The 23,649-nt window shown below is 43.7% G+C and overlaps 2 protein-coding genes across 2 annotated transcripts in view; both read right to left on the reverse strand.

The window, feature by feature from the left end:
• The window catches only part of ccser2b (coiled-coil serine-rich protein 2b), a gene marked incomplete in the record, with an annotated part of 59,438 nt that extends 44,800 nt beyond the window's left edge, over positions 1 to 14,638 (reverse strand). Inside the window, 1 exon segment of the mRNA XM_014336771.2 lies at positions 13,852 to 14,638.
• Positions 14,639 to 20,914: 6,276 nt separating this feature from the next.
• LOC102294379 (WAG22 antigen) lies at positions 20,915 to 22,238 on the reverse strand. The gene is made up of 4 exons (XM_042224753.1): positions 22,130 to 22,238; positions 21,989 to 22,050; positions 21,054 to 21,746; positions 20,915 to 20,983 (listed from the first exon to the last, which is right to left on the reverse strand). The coding sequence occupies exons 1-3, from the start codon at positions 22,150 to 22,152 to the stop codon at positions 21,055 to 21,057; spliced, it is 777 nt and encodes a 258-aa protein (XP_042080687.1). The 5' UTR covers positions 22,153 to 22,238; the 3' UTR covers positions 20,915 to 20,983; position 21,054.
• Between the last annotated feature and the right edge of the window lie 1,411 nt (positions 22,239 to 23,649).

A 23,649-nucleotide genomic window follows, 5' to 3' on the forward strand; every position in this document is an offset into this window, starting at 1 on the left:
TATTTTATCCACAGAATAAAGGTTTATGAATAATTCAGGTAGAAGACTCTGTGCACAGCGCCGCATCTCACGCTCTCATCATCATCAATGTAAATATAATACTAAATCCACTTTTTCCAGCAGCAGGTTCGCGTTACTGCTTCTGCTTTGAGGATGAATTTCTGTGGGGGAAGTTTAAGTGTGTCACGGTCACGAGTGATGGAAAGGTGACACACGAGGTCGCCCGGTGGATCAGTGTAGTGTCCACCCACCAGGAGCTCCTCTAAGGGTGCCCTCGCTGCTGTTTGCTGGTTGAGTGCTGCGCTAACGTTAGCATGGGGATGTAAACAATGGTAACCATGGCTTCCGTTAGCTTGCGAGGTAGTTGAGTTGTGCTCACAAAGGCAAAGCTTGGACTATTACTGTGGAGCTAAAAAAGGTAACCAGGGCAGCGCTCATGTTTTCATCATCTGATGGTAAATAAGTGTGAAAAGGTTAACGTGCAGATTAAGGTCACATGATTCATGTGCTGCTTCAGCTGCAGGCTGGTGAGATTAGGGATGAAGACCGATTAACTGTTCAGGTGGGAGTTTTTCTACACTTGTGTCACATTGACTGACACGTAGCCACGTCCTCAAAAAACTCCAGTCATGATGATGTCACAAAGCCTGCAGCAGTACTGTCCTCCTGTGTGTGTGTGTGTGTGTGTGTGTGTGTGCGCGCGCATGTACGTTTGTATTACCAATGTTGTGGGGACATAAAACTGTCGGTCACTTTGTGGGGACTCGACTTCTCTTTGGTGGACAAAGGACAAATCCACGACTTGAAGCATTGAATGTAAGCTGGTGTAAAGTCCTCTGAAGTGCTGCGAGCAGGACTGAGTGCAGCTGTACTGCAGCAGAAGCACTGCTGCGATACCAAGGACACACAGGAGGAATGAAGACTGATGAACGAGGTCAGGGCAGAATCATAATGAGATCCTCTCTCCTCGCTCTCGTCTGTGTCTGCACACTGTGTCTCTCTCTCTTCATCCTGTGTTATTTATCAGCATCTCTCCATCACTGGGCCTCTTGTTAATTTGGATTCTCTTCAAGTTGAAACTGAGCTGAGCAACAATCCCGACCCACAGAATGTTTGACAGTGTTGTGCTGGCACTGATGCTCCGAACACTTCATGGTTCCTGTACAAACATTCATATTAAACATGCCAGAGTTTCAAACAGTGAGCTGTTTATGCTCAGACTGCACACTACTCAAAACACACAACTGTGCACTGCTTGTTCTACTGTTGACTCCGTGTGACCTCAGAGAGGGGATCACTCACAAGCTCCGCCCACCTGATGTTCATATCTCAAGTTTACAAAGAAAAGTCTGTCAGAAGAAAGTTGGATAACAGGGAAGTGCGGTTTTCAGACACAACTGAGTGCAGCAAGGCCCAGCATGAGAGGAAAAAGGCTTATTTCCAACTGTGAATCATGCAAAGCTACCTTCATAGGGTTCAGGAACAAAAACGTGGGGCTGGAAATGAAACACGGGCCCTTTATCACAGTGTTTCACAGTGGTTCCTGAACCTCTGATGACTGATGATTCTCTCAACCATTAGTTCCCATTCAGCAATGACTTTTGTGTCCGAACGGATCAAAACGAGTGCTTATCAATCAAAAACACAGCTGTAGTAGTTTTACATTGTGGTCAGCGTCCACAGTCCAGGACACATGTTAGATAACTGAACACACAAGATAAAGACACCGTGCTCGCTGGTGTTCCCCGACCTCTCTGCGTGGGTCTTTAGAGCCTCACACATAATCCAGTTTGGTGTCAGGCTGCTGGATGACTTACAGGCGAGATTTAAGCCGGATGACCAAGTGTGTTTAAGATAAGAGAAGCAAACACACGGAGGATAAGTCAGCTCAGAGTGTGAGCGGTGTGGATAAGGCCTCGGCTGTTTGGCTGTGAGCCACAGAGTCCATTTGAATTAATGAATGAAAATCCAGGTGTAAAGTCAACTCGCTGTTTGTTCGTTTGGATAAGAAACGAGTGAACTCTGATTACAGCAGCAAACCTCACAAGAGCAAAGATAAAAACCATTCTCAGCACCAAAAACTACAGACGCCCGTATCCTTCAAATTCCCACACGTAGTGTTAGCAGAGCACCACAAGTGGACTAATGCACAGTTAAAAGTGGGCTTCGAGAAATACAGCACTCCCTCTGAGGCTGGATTACAGGCAGCGCCACGTTTGCTCCATTGTTCCAGTTTACGTAACTTCATTCACTGCAAACCTGTCGGAACTTTGCACCATTTCAGCTGCAGCTTCCTGTGGGCTCCGTACCAAACGTGCAGCTTTCCCCCCAAAGACGATGTTTGAGTGCTGAGGTGTCTGCCATCATCGGTGAATCTGAGCTGCTCGTGTTGGAGCTGAAGCCAGTGAATCATGGACCGGCAGTTACCTTCATTCATTTATATAGAAAACAGAGAAGACTTTGCATAAAAGGAAGTTTTAAAAGTGTCAGTGATGCAAAGCTGCTCCTGGAGGCCCAGGATACGAACACAGAGCTGGAAATGATCTGAGCAGCTCTCCATTAAACTCCGAGTCTGGATCTGAAATCTGCAGAGAAGCCCGAGTGCTGCTTACGTGTCCTGACCTTGACGGCTTTGTTATCGACAGAGCGTATCCATGAAGGATACCGGGGTGATCTGAGCCCGAGACTGACTGTACTGTGCTTATGAGTCACTTTCACTAATGCAGTTCACAGAAGATGAGCCAGAAAACAGAGCTGCTGGGAATCAGCATCCAGCGTTTATCTTCTGAAGCTCCAACAATCAGTGAAACGATCAGAAAAGACATCTGCAGCTACAAACAGGTGCTGAGCGCCTCTGTGAATCCAGACGGATGTGCTTAATGGACAGCAGAGAGAAACACACTAGAACATAGGGCTGCACGATTAATCGTTAGAAAATCGCGATCTCGATTCATACTTATGTGCGATCTCATTTCCAAATGACAACGATTATAAAAAAAAAAAAAAAAAAGACGACGACGATTGTACCGCATTTTGATCCGGGACGTACTCTGCATGAAAACAAGCGCTCACTCTTCCTGCTCAACAAATGACAAGGGCGGAGCCTTATACCACGTGATACAGAAGCTGTGCCGTGTGATGCTAAAATTAGCAGGAAAAACAACGGAGAGCACGTCAGGGATGACGAGAAAGTGACAGGAGAAAATCCGTCCCGGTCAACCACCCAAACATCAATAACGGGAACCTTATACAGCGCTTCCCTATACACGTCGAACTCCCGCAGGCACAAAGAATTACGGAGGCTATCACTTATCACCTGACCAAAGATATGGCTCCATCAACACTGTGCAAAACGAGGGATTTAGGAAAATGATCAACACCCTAGACAAACGCTACACAGTGCCGTCCCGCAACTATTTTTCTATTGTTGCACTACCTGCTCTGTACACGCAGCGTCGAGCAACGGTGGAGACGGAATTTCAAGCAGTACAACATTTTGTTGTTTTTATGTTTATTTATTGTTTTTATGTTCAGTCTCACTGTTAGAAGTTGATGTGCAGTTAATAAGTGCAATAAATATTTACACTGGAAAAAAAATCGTGAGAGAATCGTGATCTCAATTCTAAGCCAAAAAAATCGTGATTCTCATTTTATGCAAAATCGTGCAGCCCTACTTGAACATACTCAGCTCTGTAACTGAATGGAAAACCGTCAGAGAACGAGAGCACGCACGCTGAGGGCGTAGCTACGCTGCGAGGTCTCGTGTCTGAGATGGTTTTAATTCCATATCTGCACAAACTTTGGATGTTACAGAAAAATTATAACTGAAGTGAAAATCTAGATGAAACAGCATCTTTTGTTTCCCTTCACCAGCCGCCGCCTCCTCCTTTGACTCCCCCCCGCTCTTACTCCCCCTCCTCTTCCTCTACTGTACGTCCATGCAGCCATGCTCTGAGCTATCGATGTCTTCATGCTCCAGTTCTCCGCTCACTCAGCTGAGAGGAATCGAGGGCTGGCGGCGAGACGGCCAGGAAAGGTCAAACACATCCATCTTTAACCTCCTAAGACCCGAACTCTTCCACAGCAGCATTTTTAATTTCTCTTTGATATTTAGGCTGATTGGGACCCGATGAATATAAAAACAAAGAATTACCTGATTTTTTTTTTCACCTGATTTTTGTTTCTAAGAAAAAAATGAGCCACATACGAGGATATGCGTTTAATATTTTGATAGAACAGTAGCAGCATAATGTCCTCGTAAGTGGATATCAGGCCCTTGTAGAGCAAAATTGAGTATTTTGGTCTAAATAACCCAAAATGTGACGTCCACATATGTGGACGCAGGTCCTACAACGATTAATCTGAAATCAGTTCAGCCAGGACGCACGCAGCTACTTTACTTATCACTGTGGACCGCTGTCCTGAGCAGGGGGTCCGCTGCAAACAGTCAGTATTGGCATCATCAAATAATCTGGAGATTATAAAGGAATATATTCATTTATGGTTTATCGAAATCCCCAAACCCACCAAAAAGCACCCATGCATGCCACAAACCAAAGAATACTTCATGTATAATGAAGCAGGGCCAAAACTCATCACTGTTTTATACAAATTCAGACATTTAGTGCACGGACGTTAAATTTTGACTGCACAGTTTGTAAATCATCTAAATGAGGTGCGAAACTATGCAAATATGTGGCTTTCCTATTATTATTGGACAGAAATGACAATGACTCACTAAAACATTGTCATTTATCAAATTATTGATCAACTAATCATTCCAGCTTCAAATTGATTGATTGATTGATTGAAAATGGGCAATAACTTCTGAGTCAGACGTCCGAGAGTCTGTTTATTTCCCGTCTGGGTTTATTTCACAGGAACGACGACCTCGTCGTCTCCTGACAGACGGCGCTCTCTCTCAGATTCTCAGGTGAACGTTTCCGCTCCACGGGGTCAGATTTCATTCACACTCGGAGTGAGAAAGGCCAAAAGCTGCTGGAGAAGAGCTCACAGATGGACCCGCGACACAACAGATGGTGTGGATGCAGCTCGCTGCGTGCACGAAACGTGACACCACAAATCTTTGACAGCAAGTACAAAAAGTCACAAAAAGTAAGACGATCCATTAAAAGGAGAGAATTTTAATGAATCTGCAGCTCCTGCAGCAGGATCATCTTCCATAATCAGTCAATTGTTACTCTCAGCCTGACCAACAAGCACAACAAAAGAAGGTATCGCAGGGTATTTTTCTATTTTACATTGATTACAAGGCTAACCTGAACACATCACATCACCACCAGCAGCTGGTGGACAAAATATAAAACAGCGGAGTTCCTCAGGGTTCGAGTTTAGGTCCTCTTATTTTTCACGTCATATGGAATCTAAAGACTATAATTAGAGAAATGCTACTTTTACTACACATAACTTGAGTTTCAAAAAACAAAAAGTAAGGTTTACATTTGAATTTTCATTTTATTTTGCAAAGGGTAATAATCTGTACAGTGCAGAACATTATTTGAAGTTTTCCTGCGTTTTGCATGTAACTGTTAGTTACAGGTATGTTTTGCTGCTACACCGTGTTATACCGCTTATGACACAGGAAACAAAGCTTCACTTCACTGGCCTGCCTGCATAAACGAATGTGTCAATAAAACCTCCTTCTCTGTAAGATGCTAAAAAACAACACCTCATTCACACGTTGCGTTCAGTGCCTGAGTCTGTTATGTAATATTTGACCTATTAAATTGCTTCAAATAACAACAGGAGAGACTGCATGTGAACGCTCTGCCTCTGAGCCTTCTTAAAGATAAAGAGAACTGTGTGCTGCTGTGGAGGGTTTAAAGGCCAGATGTGATGTAACTGCACTCACGAGGACACGCTTGCTGCTGTTGTTACACCAGAAACACTCACAGGTTTATCTGAACTCTGCTGCTGGGGTTCCCCACGTCTGTCCAGGTGAGGAAAAAACAGCAGGACATATCTGAGCTCCTCGAGCTTTCAGGAGTCCGACTAGCTGGTGATGAACTACTTCATGTGCATCAACAAAAACTGTAATTCTCCTAATGTCCACTTGTGGCTCGCTAATAAACACATTTACAGCCTGATATGAATGTAGCTAGCTCTAAAGCTAGTTCATTATTAAATCTCACTTAGTATGCAGGTAGATGGCGGCACAAGTGACTTTAGCTGCTAGCGGTCTGCTAGCCTTTCCTTCTAATGCAATTAGCTGATTAATAATATGGCTGCTGTGAACTCAGAGCGTCCAAGAAGTCCGAGCTCCAGTGTTTTATTATTTGGATGTTGCTGAGCACTAATTAGCAGATAACTGTGTCTGCGTCACGCTTGCACAGTCTGTAAGGCAAGGCAAGTTTATTTGTATAGCACAATTCAACAACAAGGTGATTCAAAGTGCTTTACAGAGACATTAGAAACAAAAACAAATAAAAAGCATGATTTAAAATTGATTAAAACAAGCAAACAAACAAACTAACTAAACACACACATTTCACACCTGTTCGCGCGATCTGAACCCTTATCGTAAGGGGAGCTACCAGTCCTTCTGTGGACGAGCTACTTTCTATTTTAAATTCCCTGAATTTAAAATACTCTCTAGACCCAGCTGGGGAGCTACCCAGAGCTCTAAACCCACTTAACAAACAAACAAACAAACACAGTATATAAAATCAAAACAGATAAAATCAGTAGTTAAATTTAAGTTTTGAAATTTAAGCTTAAAAGTGTGGATTTGGTGCTTTATTCAAATGCAGCTGAGAACAGGTGAGTCTTCAACCTGGATTTAAATAAACTGAGTGTTTCAGCTGATCTGAGGCTTTCTGGGAGTTTGTTCCAGATATAAGGAGCATAAAAGCTGAATGCAGCTTCTCCGTGTCTGGTTCTGACTCTGGGAACTGATAAAAGACCGGATCCAGATGACCTGAGGGATCTGGAAGGTTCATACTGGGTCAGGAGGTCACTGATGTATTTTGGTCCTAAACCATTCAGAGCTTTATAGGCCAGCATCAGAACTTTAAAGTCTATCCTCTGACGTACAGGCAGCCAGTGTAAAGACCTCAGAGCTGGACTGATGTGGTCCACTTTTTTGGTCTTAGTGAGGACTCGAGCAGCAGAGTTCTGAATGAGCTGTAGTTGTCTGACTGATTTTTTAGGTAGACCTGTAAAGATGCTGTTACAGTAATCAAGCCTACTAAAGATGAATGCATGGACTAGTTTTTCCAGGTCCTGTTGAGACATCAGATCTTTTATCCTTGAATATATTCTTGAGGTGATAGTAAGCTGACTTTGTTATTGTCTTAATGTGTTTTTCTAAGTTTAGGTCTGCATCCATCACTACACCCAAATTTCTCGCCTGGTTTGTGGTTTTTAGATGTATAGATTGAAGTTCTCTGGTGACCTGTAATCGTTTTTCTTTGGCTCCAAAGACTATTACCTCAGTTTTGTTTTTGTTTAGCTGGAGAAAATTGTGGCACAACCAGTCATTAATTTCCTCAATGCATTTACCAAGAGCCTGTACAGGGCCTCGGTCTCCTGGTGACATTGTGATATATATTTGTGTGTCATCTGCATAGCTGTGATAGTTTATTTTGTTGTTCTTTATAATCTGTGCCAGTGGGAGCATGTAGATGTTAAACAGAGGGGGTCCCAAGATGGAACCTTGGGGAAGACGCAGCTTGCTAACCAAGCTAACTAGCATTAGCAAGAAAACAGGGACTCCGCCCTCTTGTCCAAATATGGTCACTTCTGGCTCCAAAAGAACAACAAGAGAAAACATCCGTCCTTTATTTACAGTGGACAGCTGTAAATTTACCAACTGTGCCAAATGAAACTGACCCCAAACAGCAAAGCCTTATGGGTAATGAGGACAGGACTGTTGAGAAGCAGGCAGCGCAGATAAACATGGCAGCCTGATAATCACGTCTGCACGGTTAGAACAATAACAATGCTCCTGAGCTCACCGACTCTTTATTTCCACGTCCGTGCGTGCAGATCACCCGAGGACAGATGTTATTGGCTCAGGGCAGACTAACATAACCTCCTCCTCCGCCCTGCCTCCATCACTGAGCACAAAAAAGCTGCACTAATCTTCCAGACATATAAAACCCTGTTTAAGTGACCTACACATCTCAAGCTCATGTGAATTAAACAGACATGACATTTAAACATGAGCCAGACTGTCAATTTGTCGTAAGAAAGCGGCTCTCTAATGAAGCCTGAAGTCAGAGTGAGTCATCGTTTCTCCGTCAGTCCAGGTCACGGTGTGGTTTCTGACTCCTCCTCAGTCAGGATAGCTCCCCATCAAAACAACAGAGCCACATTTAGCCGAGCCGTTTTATTATTCATGGCTGCCGCTCGGATGCAGGCCGTGAGAGTCATCATTCGATCCGCACAGACTCAGCAGCAGGTTTCTTGCAGGCCTGATGTCCACGCTGGTAGCCCAGATACTCGGGCAGTAAAGAAAGCGGCGGGCTCGCACGCATTACTGCGCTCCACGCAGGAAAGATACGAATTTAATAAAACTCTGACCTCATTTACTTTATTATTTTAAAGGCTGTAACATTCAAATCTGTGTGATGGACAAAAAGCCTGACGTGCAGCTTTGCTGGCTGTTGTTTTGTGAATTATTATTATTATTATTATTATTATAAGCAGCTCATTTTTGATGACAGCTTATTGCTTTGTTTCTATTCATATGCTGCTACCAACTATGCAGCTGTTGGAAAATATTGGAGTTATATGAGGAGTTTAGTCATTTATTGTGTATTTATTTTCCTACATTCACCTAAAACAGTTTAACAACAAATTAACATTATGCACAAAATTTACATTTATTCAAAAATACGAAAAACTGATCAAAACAGCAAAAACTATTTTAAATAATTAGCTTTTTAATATGCACATGAATGGAGGCAGGTTGCAGAAGAGCTTCTCTGAACACACAGCACATGAAAGCTTGAAGCAGGGCTGCAGCAGCTGCAGACCCCACCGGGTGGGACCCACTCAGCTGAGAACAGGAAGCTGAGGCTGCGGTTCACAGGCTCAGCACGTTTAACACCAGACGTGGAAACATGGCAACATTCAGGTGGTAGGATCAGAACGTGGCGTGAACGTGAGTTCCTGGATCATCCTGCCTTGTGTCAACTATTAACTGCCTGAGGTTCTACCACCTCCACGCAGGCAAACACACAGCAGGAGAGCCCCGCCCGGGTGGCTGTTAGACCAACAAACACACCCTCGTCCACCACAGACACACACGGAGGATGTGTAAACTTTTCCCACAGACAGTTTTCAGTCTGAAGTCACACTGATGACGGTGTCGTGGGATTTCAGGTCTGACTGGTCTCCAGCGGGCGGTGACGGCAGCGAGGATCCACGAGGAGATTCTCGTCATTTTCATAAACAAATGTGTTTGTGCTGGTCGTTGTTTAAAGCATCGACAGCTTTCTGTGCTCGTCTCCTCAGCTCTTTCAAAAGACTGAAAGAGATATAAAATATTTCAGTATTTTCTCCCCCAAACAGGAAGAGCCCGTCAGAGTCTCCCTCTGAGAAACAACACGTTTCATCTATCTGAAGAAAGCGACTCGTTACTAACTCAACAGGTCCTCTGTGAGCCTGACATGGATCTGTGGAAGGAAACTGATGCTATTTTACTTATTATTACATTCATATTATATAATGAATAATATTTTATTGTACTTTATCATTTATTCTGTTTTCATTTGTTTAGCGTGTGATCATCTGATTTTGTCATGTCATTTTATTACATTTCTTTTAAAACTTTATTTTTTAATCTTTGAATTTTTCTTTTTTTGTTTTTATTATGTTTTGTTTTATTTTTAGTCGTATTAAAAATAAATAAATATTTATGTTTTGATTGGTTTCTGCTGTTCTCTGACTCCATCTGTGTTTATCGCCTCTGTGTCAATAAAGTTTGATCAGCGTTTAGCAGCGCGGGCTGTTCGTTAGCCGTCAGTCAGCAGCCGGTGCTGGATTTCCTGTCAGGAGCTGAACGCTGCTCGTGCTGCCTGGAGGTCGCTCGCCTCCACCTTCCCCATGTCAACTCCATCCTCCCCAACTCTGTCTGCAGCCCCCGCCCCCCAATCCAGACCACGTCACAGCAACAGGAAACACTTCTGCAGATCAGCAGCTCAGACGCAGCTTTCACAAACCTGAGGGATTAAAGTTGTAATAGTTTAAACATTTTTAAACTGGATTTTTCACATTTTGAATGTTTGAGTCTTTAGAATTAAACATTAAGAATACTTTTATCATGTATGTATCATGATGTGTATATTAGATTTGTTACATATTAATGTTACAAAATATTTTTATTATTGTACAATATAAATAAACTAACAATATATTAGTTAAAAATATTCCATGTTTATCATATTCTAAACCTGGACTCTGTTTTCTTTCCTCTTCTATTTATTATATCGTTTATTTTTGTTTTTTATTTATTTGAGAATGTTTCAGTATTTATTAGGAAATATTTACTTCATATTTTTCGGCCACGTTTGATTTAAAAAGTAATTTTTATTTCCCATTAATTTAATTTTAGATTCGTTTTTCATGCTTTTTAATAATATTTTTAAGTCAATTTCCACTTTATTTCCAGACATATATTCTTTTTACTGCTCGTTTTTCAGAGATTGTATTTTCTTCTGTTTTTGGGTTCATTTTTTCTAAGCAGTTAAAAAATGAATTCAATAAATAAAGATTTCTGGCTTCTTGGAGTCAGTCTCACTGATTTTCTTTAAACTTTAAAAGGAATGAATTTTCCACATGAACCCTTCTCATGTCCTGATGTAATTTGTTTCTGCATGAATAGCTACACTTACATCAGCCTTTGTTTACATGTTCCGTTTCCTCCACGCTCGTCCTCGCCGAGCTCGGCTCACATGATCTGATCAGTGAGGAAGCAGCAGGCAGACACCACCCAGCTAGAGATCCACAGATTCACCAAACATTTCCTGCTGCTGACCTCCATCAGCACAGACGGAGAGGGCATCAGATATCGCTCCAACAAGCTCACGGCGGAGGACGAGGATTGCACAGAGAGACACCGCCATCCGCTGTTAGCATTAGCTTGGCACCAACGCACGACCAGAGCTGCGATTTGAGCTCCGACATGCAGAAGAAAGTTTCCACCAGTGAAACAAAAAGCTCAGATTTCATTTACAAAGATGACACAGGATGATGAGGACTGAGATCAAATCAGAGAAGGTCAGATGTAACGCTGACCTTTGGGGGGAATTCCTTTTAAAAAATAAAAGTTGGAGTTAAATGCTCATTTTCTTTCATTGATACATAACACGTTACAAAATGCTGCCTCAGCAAGCACGATTTTAATCTTTGGGTCGACACCAAGGTGACCTCCATCCAAACCCCAGCAGAGCGGCTCGGCCTCCAACACGCACACACAAACTTGTTTTCATCTAACACGGGGACTCCACTATCTTGATTTGCCAGCCCACAGAGGACACTAACTATGCCATCTGTGCTGAAGGCCTGATGGAAAACATTAGCCTGAGGAAACAACTTTGAAACAGCAAAGTTAAACCTGCTCAGGCTGCAGGTAGGACTACACCTTCCACTTCAATTATTCATCCAACAGTCTGGAAACAATTAATGTTTGATCAGCTGGATCCAAACTCCTCCCTCTGCAGCTCCTTTGTCTTCCTCAGGGGTGAGAGCGGGCTACAGACACAAAAGGCCGGGACCCGTCTATGAAACTAGCTTCTGTTTCATTGGTATGTGAACAAAAACCTGAACAGGAGGCACAAAACTAATGAAAGCACCAGCAGGGCTTCTGTTTTCTGTGCTGTGACTCATCCCCTCTCCGTTATCCGTCGGGCTCTTCGTCTCAGAGGGAGAGGGCGAGGAGGAGAAAGGCAGGAATGAAGTCCAGCCGGGTGGAAACGCCACACAGAGAGACAGATGGGCAGACAGACTGGACTCCTGCCATCGGTCTCGGTGTCAGCAGGTTCCCTCAGAGAGCTGCTGAAGCTGGCAGCGAGAGCGCCACAGAGCAGCAGGGGACTCGCCTCTGCAGCTGCTTTCACACCTGATTCTGCCGACCAACCCACATCAGCTCACTTCACAGTACACGCGCTGCCTTTCCTCCATGACTGCAGACTCCGGGGCTCGTGCTCCAGTTTAAGACTCAGGTTAAATGCCCGGATGATGTATTAGACTCTCACTGCTGAGGCCTGCTGTACTTTCTCTTCATGCTGACGGGGAAAATCAAACTCCATGTTTCCTGTCTGTGTGCTTTAGCACCGAGCAGTCAATAAATCATCACCATCACACACGTCTGGATCCACTGAATGAAACTTACTCAGAAAGGGGAAGCTGAACCTTTCCATGTTATTAACTTAGTGCTTGCAGCTCGTTAGGAGGCAGAACTTGAGCTTAAAGTAAATAAACAAATGTCCATCCTTCCATCCATCCATCATCATCCGCTTTGTCCGGGGTCGGGTTGCGGGGGCAGCAGCCTAAGCAAAGAGGCCCAGACCTCCCTCTCCCCAGCCACCTCCTCCAGCTTGTCCGGGGGAATACCAAGGCGTTCCCAGGCCAGCCGAGAGATATAATCTCTCCAGCGTGTCCTGGGTCTGCCCCGGGGCCTCCTCCCGGTGGGACATGCCTGGAACACCTCACCCAGGAGGCGCCCAGGGGGCATCCTTGTCAGATGCCCGAACCACCTCAGCTGGCTCCTTTCGATGTGGAGCAGCAGCTGCTCTACTCTGAGCCCCTCCCAGATGGCCGAACTTCTCACCCTATCTCTAAGGGAGAGGCCAGCCACCCTTCGGAGGAAGCTCATTTCCGCCGCTTCTATCCGCGATCTCGTTCTTTCGGTCACTACCCACAGCTCGTGGCCATAGGTGAGGGTAGGGACGTAGATCGACCGGTAAATTGAGAGCTTCGCTTTTACACTCAGCTCCTCTCTCTTCACCACGACGGACCGGTGCAGCGTCCGCATTACAGCAGCTGCAGCCCCAATCCGTCTGTCGATCTCCGGCTCCCTTCTCCCATCACTCGCGAACAAGACCCCGAGATACTTGAACTCCTCCACTTGGGGCAGGAACTCATCCCCGACCCGGAGTGGGCACTCCACAATGTGTGATTTATAAATGAATTCAACTTGATATTTCATTCCTACAATAAACTGGAATCGAGCCCAAGTTTGGTGACTTCACCTCAGCGGTCTGTTCTGTGCCTGAATCTGATTGGCTGTTATGACTCCCACATCAGCTGCTGATTGGCTCTTTGTAGGCAAGCGTTTACCTTAACTAACCCAACTGATCAATAAAAGAAATCAGCTGAGCATTGATTAACTGAATAATCAATTAGTCTTCGGTTTGCTGCAGTAAAAACATCTGATGTTTTATAAACAGCACACTAATCAATCAGCTGATCTGAGTAATACAGAGAGCAGTTATGTTATTACCAGGTTATTACCAGGTTAGTTTAGCCGGTGATGATAACTGCTGTGTGACGTCAACACCAAACTAAAGTTTCACCGTCCTGTGAGACTTTCTGAGCTGTGTGAGTGATTGCTTCACCGGAAAGAGACCGACTGATCGATTAATTGTTCGATCAGTTCATTAAAATAAACTATCTTTAGGACAAAATGATCAAAAACAACCCGTAACCTTTTCTGACGTCAGATAGGTTACACACCTGACCAGCTGACAGAAAATCTAAGTAATTAATTGATTGTGAAACAGATCTGTCTGCCCCTCAGGTCTCTCGCACGCACGCACACGCACGCACACACTGGACGTGGGGTGTGTGTGTGTGTCCTCTCAGCAGATGTTTCCTCACACTCACCTGCGAACCACTCGGAGCATCTGACGCCGAAATGCGGAAATATGCAGCTCGGCTGGATGAAGACAGCCGAGCTGCAATGGGGCTGTGAGCCGGGCTGTGCCGAGGTAATATCCGGCCGCTGGCGGTGTGCTGGAGGCCGGGCGGCGGTAAGAGTCCCAGTAAACGGCGCTGAGCTGTGGGGCCTGTGGATGCTCCTCCCGGGCTCGGCGGGTCTCGCGCTGCCGACGATCACCTCCGCGCGCCCTGACGGAGAGGAGACGCTAACGTGAACGCCTTTTGTCCGCGTGCAGTCTGTTTGTGCCGCACATGCTCAGAGCTCGAGCCGCTGCTGCTGAATCATCCACACACGCGCGTGCACGCGGACAGCGCTTGCGCGAGGCACAGCTGACTCTGACGTCACGCGGACGCTGTAAACAAAACCCTTTCGTGGCCGGTGTTCCAGATCTACTGGCGTTGGTGGAACAGATGTGTGGCAGTCTTGCGTTTCAGGAGCTGCTACCGACAAACCAGCAAAAAAACGCCAAACGTGTCACCTGTGACACTTGTGAGGTTGTCTCAAACACACTCCGTCCGTCGTGATGCTGTTGAACAACAAAATGTTTAAAGATGTCGCGAGTTTACCTGGTGATATCCTCACGCGCGACGCGATCGCGAAAACAGCAAACAATTAACACCACGCCGATGTTGTTCACAGGACAGCAAGAGTGAAGCGAGCAGTTTGCTTTGTGCACTAACATGGACTCGAGTCAACCAGCGCCACCTCTGGCCAAGTGCCACAGCCCACAGCCAGATCAGCCTGACACACATCTGCACAACACGTGTACACCTCAAAAGTGTCTCCGTGTGCGCCGCGCAAAAAAAACCCTGAAAAAAGAGAAAAAAGATAACATATATTTTTTTTTATTGGCCTACATTTGTACAAAATTCCAAATTATATACACAAAGTCATAGAACTCACCACCCCTGTTCATCATGATTTTGATATTCTCTTTTTCCATAACAATGAAACACGCCTTGGACAAATATGACACATCAATATTTCATTAGTGTTGTCACATCACATCCTGTAAGCAGAGTCTGCCTGTGTCCTTTATATATCTATCTATCTCTATACAGTCTGTATAAGTGTGGTTAATCTAATAAACATTTGTAAGGAGACGGCAGTTACTGTGAATGTACAGCAGGTGATCAGTAATAAACAGTCAGACTCTGACGATCTCATTCAGTCTTGCAGACTGAATGCACCTTCTGTGGAAAGTGGTACCACACAGTGTGTGTGGACTTCCCCTGTGCAGAAGGCGACTACAAATGTTGTGGGTGCTAAATAAACAGTAAAAATTGATCCCTGTTGTCTTTGCTTACTGATTGTTTTTAGTGTTGACAATCCACATTGCTGCCATTGCATCTTTCAACATGTTGGTGAGTAGATGTACCAGGGGTTAGTGCAGCCACTCAGCCTCTACTCACTGTGATCATAGCAGCAGGTGCAGATGTGTCAGTAGGCTGTGGTACTTGGCCACAGGTGGCAGCAGTGGACTGACCTCCACTGGAGACTGCTCTAGCTGCTGTGTGATAGTGGATCTGCTACAAATTGAAGATCATATGCAAGTTTTGGAAATGAACCCTTGTATTATGTTGAAAAACAAAAAAATGACATTGATTTTGTTGCAGGTCATTTTGACCCGTACTGTGTAAATCCACTCAGAATTATCAAAAACCTGCACTAAAACAATAGAAACTTTAGAAACAGGAACCTTCCTAACGAAGATTTAAAACAAACGATTTCTACGTCTCCTCCAGTCTCACAAACAGATGACAAACCAAGCGACACACCTGAGTCACTGACTTTCTTAAATCCACTCACTCTCACTGGCTCTGTTTATTTTCGGAGATGCCTGTTACCCACCAGCTGGCCGGGCGGTCACTCGGGTTAAACACAATAGAAAAGGCTGAACTGACAATGCTGTGACAGTGATGTACACCGTTGTTGGTTTAAACATATCAGGGGTCCGGAGCCGCGGCTCCTTAGTCCTTATACTGCGGCTCCGCGTGGTTTGGGAAAATAAATTAGAAATATTTAGCTGAAGTACATTATATTTATGTTATTTCTTTTTTAACTTGTAGTTCTAAACTGGAAGATTATTGTGATATTTAAATATAAAAATTAAATTATATTTTATAAATTTTTCATCGCTCATAATAAGCGTCACACTCGCGGAAGCTGGTGTACCCGCCGAAACAACGCGCATTTATCGAGACTTTCAACCCCAGGTAGGCCAGTTATGGACCTTCGGATCCACATTATGTCAGCAGCTCCACCGTGAACTATGTTAAAAACAAACAGCGCTCACGCCTCACAGACGACAGCTTACAGTCCTGTAAAGATGAAGGCCCCGATTTACAGACGCTGTGCGCAGAGGTTCAGGAGCAGAAGTCCCATTGTAAACATATCACGGCAGACCCCACGATGTTTGCAAGAACACGCTGCTCCTCCTGCCTCCCCTTTCCCTCATCCACCTGCTGGCCTCTGTGGAAGCCACAGCCACCACCAAACTACTGAGTTGTTTTTACACATCAGCCAGCATCTGGCCAATACACCACCTCTGATTGTTTCTGCCGTTACAAGAAAAAAAAAAATCATCGGCCCACCGAGCAAATGCCCGGTATGCCTGATGACCAGCTATGGTCGCACCATCAGTTGCCCAGGGTTGCCGACCCCTGCAGTCCAGTATATAGAGAGACGAGAAGACGAGGCTCCAGTTACAGCAGTGCAAGTAAACAAACAATAACTATAAGAGTAAGGAAATAAATCTACACTTTAGGATCAATAATAATAATAATAGGATCAAGGGTAAAGGGATCAATAACAATTTAAATCGTCAAACTGTAAATTTTAAAGTCTCACACACAATATTTGATGATGTAAATCCAAGCCCATCATGTATTCATGATCTGAATCCTGGGTTGTGCGAAATCCCAGAAATACACCTTAGACAAACTGAACCTGTGAACTAAGGTGTAGGTCTGTTAGGTCATGTTGTGGTGATCCTCGGGTTGGGGGATGAGTGTTCACACTGGAGTGCAAAATTAAAACATATGGAAGACGGACAAGAAAAGTTCAAAGCCATCAGGTGCTCAGTTTAGAAAAAATAGAAAAGCAGGAGAAACGAGCAAAAGATGCAGGTAAGCAGATGTGTGATTGGATGATGGCAGCTCATCCTGAACCAATCAGAATACTTTAACCCACATTATTTCCTTAGGGATTAATACAGTTGCTCCAAGAAGAACAGTAACAGACTAAACTCCAAACAACACATTATGTTACAGATTTTACACATGTAAGAAATAGCACTAATATATACAGATCACTCAATTATAAATATCAAGGATTAACAGAGGTGATTGACAGAATATTCCAGAGCAGAAAGAGCGTGTGTAAAAAGGGTGTAACTATTGCAGTGTTACAGTGTGATTAGATGGAGTTGTACAGGGAGCCACGGGCAGGAATTACTTCCGGTGTCCTTCAGTGGTGCTCTTTGGTGACCTCAGTCTCTCACTGAGCGTGCTCCTGTGACTAGTCAGTACGTCATGGAGTGGGTGGGAGGTGTTCTCCATGATTGTCCTTATCTTGGACAACATCGGCCTCTCAGACACCACCCTAACAGAGTCCAGCTCCATCCCCACAACATTACTGGCCTTGTGGATCAGTGACCCTCAACCACTCATAGCACTGACCACAGAGATACAACAAGAAAACATTCATTAGCAGGGATAGTGGAAACGTCTGTAAGCCACTTGGCTATGAGAGTAAACAGTAGACACTGATGTAGCCGACTGAATCTTTTGGACTGTTTCCAGCACAATATTAATTAATCATTGTCAATTTGTCCTTTTCTCATTGTACAACGAATTATGATTGAGGGAGGGTTCGCCCAGGGCGCCAAACAGGCTAGGACCGCCACTGCCCAGGACTCCCAGAAACCTGACAGCATCACAGGAAACAGGAAGCCAGGCTGTGACGGTGACGTGTGTCCACCAGAGGGCAGAGTTTCACTGCCTTTGAGGCACCTGAGCTTTGAAGGAAAGAAAGACACCTGACAGCTTCAGTGACGTCACCAAACTCTTAAAAACTGAACACGTGATCATGTTTCGAGCTTCTGTTTTCTTCCTAATATCTGGATAATTAATTGATAACTAATTTATCGCGTGTTACTGGTGGACCATCAGAGGTGTTCACATCTATATTTCATATCGTTCTTTTATGACAGAGGTCAAAGTTCAGCTTACGTCTCATCGCAGACTCAGTGTCCCACGTTTTATTATTATGGTGCTGATTAACAACAACCCAAAAATGGCAATAAAGGAAGAAAAAAACATTCTTCAGAATTCAGCCTGTGTACATGCAAAATATTTAAATGGCTTTTATATGTAAATGAAAAACAAAAGAACGAGTTTATAACGTATCCTCTTAATTATCGCGCCCACAAAAAATATATGAATGAAACGAAACCTGTAAGTTAATTTTCTTTGTCTGATACGATAAACTTTTTTCCTATAATCCGCTGATGATGTTTGATTTTAAAACTATAGTTTTTTTAAAGAACTCTTATAAACGCCGGAGGTCACCGACAGCAGCAAACGTTTCAGGTCATTAACAGCAAACACAGAAATCTGTTTGTGCCATTGTGGAAATGTTTCACTCTTTTATAAAACTGCAGCTCTTTCTACCCGATGAACATCAGTCAGCCCAGACTGAAATGTTACATGTGTGAGGCAGACACGTAATAAAAACAAGCGGAGAAACCATGTTGCACAGTCACATGATCATGATCATTGCAGCCTGTGTAATGCTCAACCACTGCATCAACAACTTGATTTTCAGCCCAGTGCATGCCCGCAAATCTCACTTATTCCCTGCAGTAATCAGCCATTTACAGGCTGTGAAGTTGGAATTTGCTCCAATCAGAAACTTCTGGAAATAAAGCATATGATGCATAGTGGGTGGGTCCAGCACTGGCAGAAATCAGAGAGAAATATCTTAATAGTAATATGCACAATTAACAAGCACCCTGAATTGGATAATTGAAGAAGTAAAACTTCTTCCAGGCGATGAAGTGCCAGAAATCCAAACTCCATTTCAATATGCAACAGATCTTTGAGATGTTTGTGTTGCCTTCAGATTGCTCTAAACAGTTGTTAGTCTGCACTCAGTCAGTGAAAACTGCTCCACTGTTCCCAATATCAATATGGAGTCTCCATCAGGTTCAGGACTATGTGAAACCTCTTGAGTGTTTATAGCAGCAGCATCAAGGCAACTGAGCAAATCACAAATTTATCCAAGTTTGTGCTCATAAATCAGCAGGATGACACGATGAAACGCTGTCGTCTGCATATAACTTTATATCTGTAATATATTTTAATCTGAGAAGTATGATAACCAGAATCTGTTATCCAAGCTGAGGTTTTAAGTACAGTCATCTTCCACTTCCCTCACCTATGGTGTGCCACAAGGTTCTGTATTGAGGCCCTTATTATATACATAATGCTGATTCAACGTTTCAGTTATGGACGTGCTTCTGTCACATTACATTCAGAGCTCTGTGCACTCAAACACACGTCACTATGCTTATGTTTAACATAATGAAGCTGACTACGACACCTCATTGGTCAGCTTAGTGCCTTCTGTGATGACATTTTGTTAAATAAACAGAAAGTGCTCAGTATTGCACCAGCTTCCCCTGTTTGAAGCTTTTGTTCCACATGTAGAAATGTTGCAGCAGCAGAGGTGAAAGGTTGCACAGAAACAGACAACCACACTTAAGAGCTCTTTGTGACACACTCTTTCATCTCCAGGAGAAAGCGGCCAGGATTGTGCTCGTGCCTTCTTTCATTCGCTCTCTTAGAATAAAGTAGATTTGATTCATTTCTTCTGCCTTCATGATATAACAAAGATTAGAATGTAAAATCAGTAATTTCTTAGTAAAAAGGATACTGTACTCAAATATACAGATTAGTGTCCAATTACATCTTCCATTAACCTGACCCATATAATTAATCTAGAATAAATATCAGTGGGTTGGCACTTTGTGGAAGCCACTATATCTGAATACAGTGGAGGGAAAGGACATCTGCCTTGCAGCTAATGGTGTTTTACGTATGTGGTGCTAGAGAGCGGAGATGCAATGTGCAAACCGAAGGAGAAAGAAGTCACAGGTGTTTGCGTGAATGTACATTTAGATTCACTTCTGCACCGTCATACCCTACATTTGATCCCCTTCACCAAAACACAAGGAGAACGGCACTGGCATCTTATTAAAATGTTGTCTTCATTTAAGTCAGAGCTCTAACACAAAAACACGCTCCCAGGTCAGACACGTCACCCTCTCATCTCTGGAAAGCTGACAAGAGCCAAATAACAGCAGTCAGTTATACGCCAACATTAGGCTCCAATGCCCTAACAGTCGCTTTCCTGCTGATAAATCGTTCAGCTGCGTCTCACCTGGCATTGAAAGCTGAGGTAAACAGCAGACTGACTGCCTTCTACAGTTGCAATTTAAGGTTTTGTCTCTGACAGATGAAAATAAGTTATCCTAGCCACTGTAACCAGGCTTACGCAAATACGTTTCTGGAGGTAATTCAGTAGAATTCTGCAAGCTGCTGACATCTGTTAAACTTTTACACTGTAGCTTTGTCAGGCCATGGTTTGACTTTGGGATCTGGGGTCTTGGTTGAGTATTTTCAGTATATTTGAGTTATTCTCACCATTTTAAGTCTTGAGTTGTAGTTGCTATAGTGTTGCCTTTCACTTCATTATGCTTTTCATCATCATTCATCCAATGTGACAGAATCACGTGACTTGCAAGACAACCTTTGTGTCCATGCATATCAGCCAGTTTAAAGAAAGTCGTAACCCATCACCTCTGACTGTGATGGTGTCAGGTTCAGCCAGTTAAGGCAGAGTCCGGCTATGCTGAATGTGTAAACGTCAAAGTGTCTGACATTGTCCACAAAAACCTAAAGCTGACCTGATGACTGGTTGCCCAGTAAAAGACTGGAGAACAGATTTTGTTGTTATAGTGCATTTAATGACCACATGATGCATGGAGGCCCAGGCTCAGCTCATCAAGTTGACCTGCAAGAACAAACAGTCACTACACATGTTTCTCCAAATTTAAGCAAGTTGGTTCGTAACTGTGCCTTACCTCAATCCTTTATCCTTTGAGAATCAACCACTGGGACACTTTCTGGATCGTGTGGCAGCACGGGGCTTAGAGGGAAGGGGCTGTAGACATTGTCAGTGTATTTGGAGTAAGAAAAGGCTTCTCTTCCTCGCTGGTAACCATTGCCGTTCTGGATGATGTAGGATGAAGGCAATGCAGGTGGAGCCATAAACATGCCAAGTGGCACTTGAGAGGGATACCAGGCATTAAAGTCAGGATAGGTCTGAGAGGGCATCCAGTCCTGTGGGTCAAAGGAGGAAGGAGCTCCCCCTGTAGGAGCATTTACCCATGGAAAGCCAGCAAAAAATGAGGATCCAGTAAAGCCACCAATACCAACCCTTCCAGAGCCGGAGCCGCCAGCAGATCCAACCCCTCCAGAGCTACCAGCACCGACGCCTGCAGTAACAGAACTGCCAACGTCAACCCCACTAGTACCAGAGCTGCCAACACCAAGCCCTGTAGTAACTGAGGTGTCACGACCAACCCCAGTTGTGCCAACACTTAAAGCACCAGATCTGCCAGCACCAGAGGCCCAGTCACCAGTATCAACTCTTACAGATCCAGTGCTACCATCCCCACGCAATCCAGTTCCAGGGAACCATCTGACAGCACCAACCCCTCCAGTACCAGGTACCCAGCCAAGGTGGCCCAATCTTCCAGTGCCACCAGACTGACCTGAAAGCAGAAATAAGTTTACTGAAACTGAGCTTGTCAAGTTGCAATGAAGCTCTTGCAAATTTTGCTCTGAGTAGCACTGAAAGAAAACCCTTCTATTACTTGTTTAGCAGACCAAGCTTTTCAGTCAAGTATAAAATTACAGTTTTCTGAGGAAAAAAAAAAGCGGGGGGTGGGGTAGCTCAGTTCTGCTACAGCTAGATTTCCAAGACCAACTCTTGAGGTTAGACAGGAAGACTTACCTTTAACTAACACAGGCAGGCAAGCACCTCGGCCAAAAAGGAGGAAGCAAATCCAGGAAACCCTGTTAAAGATATAACATGTTTTATATAAAAACACTTAAATTATAAAAGAGACATCAAGCATCAAACAGCACAACTAACCTCAGCATAAAGACAAGCACCATGATTAAGGGTCCGCTACAACAGGCTGGTATCAACAGGCTGGTACCAACACGCTGCCAGCTGCTTACAGATCAACTCAGTGTCCATTAAGTAGCTGGCAGCAAATGCATGGCTTATATTGGTGCTCAACATGCTGGCAGCTCTCGTTAAATTCATTCACTTCACCTGGTGCCCATCACTCCCCAGTCAATGATGCATTCTTTTGAGCCTGGAATCTGAACAATACTGAACCCTGCACAGGAAAGTTTGACTGCAATAGAGAAGAAAAAACAACAGAACATTTTTTGATGCATTGTCAGAAATATGATGCAGACGGAAGAATTGATATGCTTGGTGATATGAAAGTGAAACTGGGCTTGGTTGAATTGTTTCATAAGAACTCGAGAAGGGAAAGTTATCAGACCATATTTGGTTTTTATGGCAGACTCATTTGTTTGGGAGGTGTTTAATTTTTAATTTTTTTGTAAAAATTTATTTATTTATTTTGTTAACATTTTGGTTCACATTCCAACCCAGTTGGTGGCAGTATTGCACCGTTTTGCTGTTTGCCAACCACCAATAAATAATATAAAGAAGAAGAAGACTGAGCTCCTACTTGTAATACTACAGGGTGGCCATTTATATGGATACAGCGTAATAACATGGGAATGGTTGGTGATGTTAAAGTCCTGTTTGTGGCACATTAGTATATGTGAGGGGCAAACTCCTCAAGATGGGTGGTGACCATGGTGGCCATTTAGAAGTCGGCCATCTTGGATACAACTTTTGTTTTTTCAATAGGAAGAGGGCCATGTGACACATCAAACTTATTGGTAATGTCACAAGAACAACAATGGTGTGCTTGGTTTCAACGTAACTTTATTCTTTCATGAGTTATTTACAAGTTTCTCTTTGTTCACAGCCATCGACATGTCGAAGAGGTTAACACGTGAGGAGCGGATCGAAATTGTGTTGATATCTGGTGAATGCAGTAACCGGGTCACTGCAGCAGATTTCAATGGTTGTTATAAAGACGGGATGTTATACCCTTCTTCAGCTGATGGTTTATTGCTGTGTCCTTTAATGAGTTTAGAGTGGGCAGTGTTAGGGATTTTTGAAATGAAGCTTCTGATCTGTAGAAATGTTTGGTTGGAATTCCAAATTTCCATGTCAAGTCATTAAAGCACATTAGGGTGTCCTTGTCAAATAGGTCTGCAACTTTGCACAAACCTCTGGCAGCCCACATTTTAAAACCAGAGTCTTTCCAACCAGGGTCAAAGGCCAAGTTATTGCCCAAAATAGGTGAGAATTAGGATAGTGCTCATGTTTCATTTTTAAGCTTAAGTGCATCAAACCAGACAAATGATATTTTTAACAAACTGATTCAATGTATCTTTCAGATCATTCATTTTTTATATATATATATATTTATTTATTTTTTTTTAAATGGAGTACCAGCCAGATTATGCCTATCATTACTATAGCTTCCGTATGATAGGAGAAGTCTCTGTATTCCAAGC

Source organism: Haplochromis burtoni, unplaced genomic scaffold, assembly GCF_018398535.1.
Source record: "Haplochromis burtoni strain Fernald_Lab_line unplaced genomic scaffold, NCSU_Asbu1 Contig_148, whole genome shotgun sequence".
NCBI lineage: Eukaryota > Metazoa > Chordata > Actinopteri > Cichliformes > Cichlidae > Haplochromis > Haplochromis burtoni.

Bases quoted from the DNA above. Each gene is read 5' to 3' on its own strand.
- LOC102294379 (XM_042224753.1), bottom strand. From the start codon at position 22,152: ATGGTGCTTGTCTTTATGCTGAG. The intron at 22,051-22,129 runs GTTAGTTGTGCT...TATCTTTAACAG, and splicing joins GTGCTTGTCTTTATGCTGAG to GGTTTCCTGGATTTGCTTCC. The intron at 21,747-21,988 runs GTAAGTCTTCCT...TTCTGCTTTCAG, and splicing joins CCTGCCTGTGTTAGTTAAAG to GTCAGTCTGGTGGCACTGGA.